Source organism: Grus americana, chromosome 1 (genome assembly GCF_028858705.1).
Source record: "Grus americana isolate bGruAme1 chromosome 1, bGruAme1.mat, whole genome shotgun sequence".
Taxonomy (NCBI): Eukaryota; Metazoa; Chordata; class Aves; order Gruiformes; family Gruidae; genus Grus; species Grus americana.
The window spans coordinates 122,595,920-122,602,493 of record NC_072852.1 but is presented as its reverse complement, the minus strand read 5'-3'; the positions used below and the strand labels follow the sequence as shown (position 1 = coordinate 122,602,493).

At 38.3% G+C, this 6,574-nt stretch overlaps 1 protein-coding gene across 3 annotated transcripts in view; it reads right to left on the bottom strand.

Moving 5' to 3' along the window:
• Nucleotides 1-48: 48 nt before the first annotated feature.
• The window catches only part of TRAPPC10 (trafficking protein particle complex subunit 10), a 46,894-nt gene continuing 40,368 nt past the window's right edge, over nt 49-6,574 (bottom strand). For 2 of the 3 annotated variants that reach the window (XM_054813382.1, XM_054813383.1), the window contains 5 exons: nt 6,422-6,548; nt 5,429-5,599; nt 3,923-4,100; nt 3,330-3,524; nt 49-2,515 (listed from right to left, as the gene is read on the bottom strand). In XM_054813382.1, coding sequence (XP_054669357.1) covers nt 2,277-2,515; nt 3,330-3,524; nt 3,923-4,100; nt 5,429-5,599; nt 6,422-6,548 — 910 coding nt within the window. In that variant the 3' untranslated portion in view covers nt 49-2,276. The remainder of the gene's footprint in view (nt 2,516-3,329; nt 3,525-3,922; nt 4,101-5,428; nt 5,600-6,421; nt 6,549-6,574) is intronic. The other variant, XM_054813381.1, reaches the window with a different exon arrangement.

The following is a 6,574-nucleotide window of genomic DNA, read 5'->3' as shown; positions in this document are numbered from 1 at the left end:
CTCCTCCGCATGCCGCCCGTGGCCTCCGCGGCCAGGGCCGCGTTCGCTAATTGAGCCGTTCTCGTCGCTCCTCAGCACAGCGCCGTCGGGCCCCCGCGGCTCCCGGCCGCAGTAGGCTCCAGGGGAGCTGGAGCGTAAAGGACGAGCGGAGCCCGGGCGGCGGGAGGCGCCTGTCCGTGCGGCTCGCGGGGGGGGAGCGGGGCCGTTCCACAGCTAGGGAGAGACGCCTCCCCTGCGGCTGCTGGGCAGCTCTTCCACAGAGCCCCGTCAGATTCCACAGAGCACGCTTTACACCCCTGCTCGAGATACATCTCCTCAGGTCAGTTTAGAAAATACTCTTCCGTTAAAGTAGCTTCAGCTAAAATAGATGAAGCCAACGCTCCTTCAAACAGAAGGAAAGCGGGAGAAGGCGCAGCAGCAGAGAAGGTGATTTCTTTTTAAAACATGTATATTTAGAACTGTAACGCTTACAATTTCATTAAACAATCTTAGTACAATGTGTTTAATCTAACAGTATATTACAGAACAATGTGAAAAATGATTTAATAGCAAACCATGAAAATGGAATTCATTATAATACCTGCAGTGTCAAAGTCACTAACTTGTTACCTTTTCCAGTCAAAGAATCCCAGCAGTCATTCGCACTAAATGATGCTTTGGGTTTTATCCAGAATAAAATGGTATGGTTTCCACAGAGAAAGGGCATTCCTTCACAGAAAGAAGATGCATAACAAGAACATTTTCAGCTAGCAGGTCTACTTCATACATATTTAGACATATTGGGGTTTTTTTAATTAATAATAATTTAAAAAATGTTTAGACCAGTGCAGGGTGCCTATTAATTTTTCAACTTAATTGCAGTTCTTTTTTGAAAGAGGGTTTGGTTTTTTCCTTCCCCTTTATAATTTAGCAGAACCTGAGTTTAGAAAAAAAACAACCCAAACAAAACAACAATGAACTTGTCTAATGAGCAGTTCCTCACTTTAACTTTACTGACAAGTATTTGATATGGGACAGTTTTCCTCTGTGGAGTCTGTTGACAACGCACCATTATAGATCTGCAAGTAGAAAAGGTCATTCTCACATTAAATGCACAAGTTTCAATATCAGAAGCAGGACATCAGAAGGAGTTGTAATTTTTCCAGTCACAGGTGGATTTGCAACATTCACAAAAATTACACTTTTTTTTACATTTTTTTATATTTACATTTCAGATATAAATAATGAAGTTAAGTTACATGTTTTAATTTTGCTTCACAATTATTCTACATCTGCAAGCTTTCCTATATCAAACCAACCTCTTTCTTCCATCATGAATGCGGAAGTCTGGCCTCTAATCAGTAATAATTACACTAAGCCTTTATGATGAAAGGTTGACTGTTCAAGTATCATATCATACTGAAATTTTTGCCCCAATTTAAAAATTGGGGCAGCAAACCAAGCCACTTAGAAATGGTAGTAAAAGAAATTGATCTGGGAACTCAATAAGCCAAATAATTTATTATTAAATTCTATCAATATCTTTCTTTGGTAAGAACTATGCAAGAGGATGACCCAACCCCCACCCCCAAAAAAATCATATAATATGTGACATCACAGTGTCTACTCTGTGAAGGAGAAAGCCTCAAAAAATTAAGGAATTTTGTTCAGTTAAGATTGTTTATAGCAGTAGCTCTTCCATGCATTTAAGTATGCAAACGATGGAAGTTTAATATAAAATTGCAATGGCAGGAATTAACAATGATAAAACCAACAAAACAAAACAAAAAACCCAAACAGAAAGCAACTATTACACCAGTGAATGTGCTGTTGTATGCTTTGTTGTGTTTCTGGCACATGTGTGGAAAAGCCTGTAAATTATTACATAAAAATCCAAGACTTGGATAATTATATCATCCAACTCTAAACTCTAAAATATGTAGGAAGCATGAAACAAATCTCTCAGCTGCCAGACAAAAATAAAGAAGTGGTCCAAATATTTGGATTTTTTGTTTGTGTTGCCCTGTGTTGTGATGCAGGATGTGACAGAAGGGAGAAAACCCAATAGCTTACACAAAACATACTAAAGTGGCAATATAAACTAGCTGACACAAGCTTCACTGTACATTTAAATTGATACAATTGTCTGGTGCTTCCATGGCCAGTACATGTCGAGTGCCATAGGTCTCCTTAGAGTTAGAATGTTACAACAAAGACTAATCAGGTCATAATCCTTTAAAGTGCTTTCATATCCAGTTTCTAACGGGTTTTGTTTTCTGTGTTTTCATACCGAGTTGTCACGTGATATTGACTTCCAGAACATGGTCGTCCTTGCTGGGAATGACAAGTATTTGCATACCCGTGCTGCAGTTGAAGACCTGACCGGATGAAAAGGATTGCAGACGAGGCATTGGCAAACCTTTGTGTTCCCCGCTAGCTGCAGAATGCAAGCTACCTCTGCTCCTTATGCTGCTGCTGTCAGCTTGATCATCCACATTCTTGTCCACAGAGAGGTTATCATTTTCAATCCAGCTATCTGTTTAAAAGAAAAACCCACAGTTTTGTTCTATGGAGTGATGAAACAACTTAAAAATTCGTTCAGAGCTCAGATGCACAGTCAACTTACCACACGTGAACAGTTACTGATCATCTCTGCTGAGGTAACAGCCTGTGCACGCTTTTGGCCAGCAGCAGATGTAACAGAGTGAATTATATTGGTTTCTAAGGAAAATGTAAGTAGCATTACCTCACATTTGGCACAGGCTAGAAGGGTGCGCACTGGCAGTTCCTGGAGCTCTGCTGACAAACTGTAAGTTGCTTGTACGAGTGAATTCCCACTACAGCTCTGGGACTACTCAACAGAATAGATAAATACTCTAGGTGGCTGTGGTAATTTAAACTCCTCATCTAATCTGCTTTATATGCCACAAATTTTCAGCACTTCTTTTATTTCATACTTAATCCTTTCAAAAACTGGGAAAAAAATTCAAAGCTAGTGAAGACACAGGAGATGTGCAGTTTACAGGCGATGAAACCACGGGATTAGAGGGTTATCAAATAGTTTTCACTTGATTATAAATCCAGTGATAACTAATTTGCACACTAATCTTTAAATGCATTGTTTTCTTATATTTCCTTTATTATTCCTCCTCACAGATTAAGGCTGCAACTCGAATTCAGAGTTCCCATCAGAGTAAGTTTAAAATCAGAACTGTGAGTGAAGGTAAGTAACAAAGACATCTAGGAGTATTTGGTCATTATACTTCCTCGCCTGGCTTTTCTCTTTATGCGAGAACACGGGAGAAGCAGAATCATTTCTGTAAGTAGCCATGTAGTCAAGATAGCTTTACCAGCATCAAGTTGCATGGAGTGAGCAGAATGGTGAGGGAGGTATTTAAACAGTCTGACATCAGGAAAAGGTAGATATCCAGCAAACAGTGGCATCACTTCCATGTGGACTTTGTGAGTTGCTCGAGCTGCTACAGGCATAGATATGACTCCAGAACTTTTTCCACAGACTGCCCAGTTACTACTGTTGTCAACAACTGCAAGAATAAAGAGGAAACACTATAAGGATCTTTTCTGAAAAATGGAGACACCCTCAATATAGTTTTAGAGCACTTTTAAAATCAGTATTTTAGCAACATCTAAAAGCCCACCAGCTTTTCTGTGCTAAGAGCTGTGCAAGGTAAGAAAACAGCCCTACACAAAAGGGACCACAGCTGGGCCTCAAGCAAGTATCCAGTCAGTCTGAATAGCATTTGAAGACAGATTAATGAGGAAAAAAAATAAAAGAGTCTCAGTTTAGCAAAATGAAAACTGCTTCACTGAGCAGTCATACTCACAATACAAGAATATATGCCATAGAAAGCCTGGCAGGTGTCATTATCAAGACAAAACTACCGGGGAATTTTGTCAATATGCTTAAGAAAAATATTCTTACCTTCATACATAAGTTTTGTTGTGCAATATCCATCCGATTCTGTTAATGCTTCATCTCTGTCAACCTCCGAGAGGTCAACAAGTCGGGTAATTGACACCTCTAAAGAGCAGAGTGAGCCTGTTTTACAATACTCTGCCCCCAGTGGTGGAAAAATTTCAGTTTTCACATGATACAATGTCTGTCAGGAAGAAAACAGTGCTGTTATCAAGAAAAAAGGGGCGTTTTACTTGTGTTTAAACTGAACTGGACAATTGATACAGTACAATCTTAACTTTACATTTAACATCCACATCCTATTAAATCTTTTTAATGCAAGACTCAGTTGTAAGTAATGTTCACTTCATTATCTTGCTCAGTTTGAGGAAATAATCAAAACCAAGTTTGATTTAATCTATTTTTGATACCAGCAGCAAGCATACCATTTTCCCCTCCACTTCTGTGCTTTAACTCAGCCTTTCAATGCTTCTAAATGGACACCAATCTTCTATTTAGCAAACTTTCATTAGTTTCTTGGCTCCTCACTTTCCAGACACATCACTCAAATTCTCACTAATACCAGAGAACTACTTTATCACTCTTACTATCACAGTCCCCAGAATAACGATACCCACATTATCAAAGAGCTAATTTTTAATTACTACAAAATTTAATTTCTACCAAAAACCCCCACTGTTCAATGCAGTTAGTTCTCTTTAAAAACTCCAGAAAGATGCTGATACAGGTGCCAGCAAGTGCTAATTACATACCAGTAGGTAAACAAATACCCAAAATATTGCTCAATGCCAGTTTGTAATAAGCAGGAAGAAAACACAGCAACACTGAAGACACTGAAGGATTTGACCAAATGAGGGTCGTCTTATGTTGCTACTTTTTACCCAAGCATCAAAAAGGGTAACACAAGACTGAATTTAGAGATGAGATTAAATAATGTTGATAGAATTCCTTTAATAGGAAGTTATATCTAGCCTACAAGCTTCCTAGCTGATCAAAGGAATAAAGTCTTTGTCCATAAAGGGAAAGAAGAAACATTTAAGATAATGGCCTAGAAAACCCTAAATATTTCATTAGAGGAGCTCATCTCAAGCACTACAAAAAACAACTCAAATGCTTTCACTAGCAAAGATTTTTTGGAAATTGCAATTTGCTTTGGAGAGCAGAGTCTTAAGCCAGCATGGAAGAAGCAGCTCCATAATCTAAGGACAGTCTCCATGGCACAAGCCCAGGAAGGCAAAAACACAGAAAAAAATTAAGCAAGATGAAGGACGCTTGTGCAAGTGTTATGTCTTACACCCCCCCGCCGTTTCCAGTGGCAAGTGTATGATTCCACCATATCACATCAGGCTTGCTTCAGTTCTATCGTTCAACAGACTGGCTTTCCAAAGATTGTAAGTAGGTGTCAATCTCATTATGTTAACGGAAGTTTCTAGTGTATTGCTTGACTTTCCCTTTCCATATATTAGGAAACCATATTCCGTTAACATATGCTATACTTAGAAGAGTACTTACAAAAAAATTTTCCACTTGGAATTCATAAGTGAACGGCTTCAGGGAAAAAGACTGTTCTTCAGAGGTAGCTGGACAAAAGCTGACTGAAAACAGGCACTGCAAGGAGAGAGGAAGGTCTTTTGTCCACTTCAATTCCCATACAAAGAATATTGATTGCTTACTGTATATGACCTGAAAGAGAATGTTTATAGTATTAGCTCCTTCCTTCCCCTGAGAAGGAAGTAGAAATGCACATATATATGTTTGTCTGTTCTGGCATTAATATAGTTTGCAAAAACAAATTACCTCTTTAGTGTTAAATAAACCATGAGGAAAAACATGCAACCGAAATAACAGTGAATTTTTTTAACAATGCACATTAATTAAAAGGAAGGATACAATTCACTGTCAGAGTCAATGTTTCAAAACTGAACACTTCACATTTCACATACATCTGAAAAATATTTTATTCAAAAGTCAAATTTAATAAAGATATTAATAATGTTTGTATATAGTTTTCCTAGGCATCAAGAATGACAAATTTAATATCACCTTCAGACAAGGCTGAAAGAAACTTCAAGGGGACTGTTCCGCAACTTAACTCATTTACAGCTGTATTGAATTGGAAAACAGTCTCTACCTGTTTTTTTTTCCTAAAACCTAGTGACAAACTGCAGCTATAAGATGAACAAATTAAACGTTAACAGTGACATAAATGATATTACTTTTGCATAGCTTTTGTTTAAACAAGTATGTTGTGCTTTGCATGAGGCAAATGGACAAGTTTGAAAACTTATCTAATAATCTTTGCAAGTTTTAGAATTTAATCTGAGATCCATGAGTGTAAATGCCTTCTATAGCATCTTTAAAAATCCGAGGACCTCGAAGGTCTGACCTAACATCAGCTATCAGCCTTACTACAAAATCTATGTGCAGAAGTGCTAATAATTTCACTAACAAGAACTTCCATCTAGCTGTCCTGCCAACAAGCTCAAACCACTAAGTGAATTTTACCTGTTGAGATTCAGGGTTCAGAGGTACCAGCTGCAAATCTGTACAGTCAGCAGAATTTTTTAAGCTGTTGTCTGAAAGCTGGAAACAGAGTTCTGACAAATTCTGTACACAGACTTGCACATATTTCCTGAAAAACATGACACAGTTTGTTCA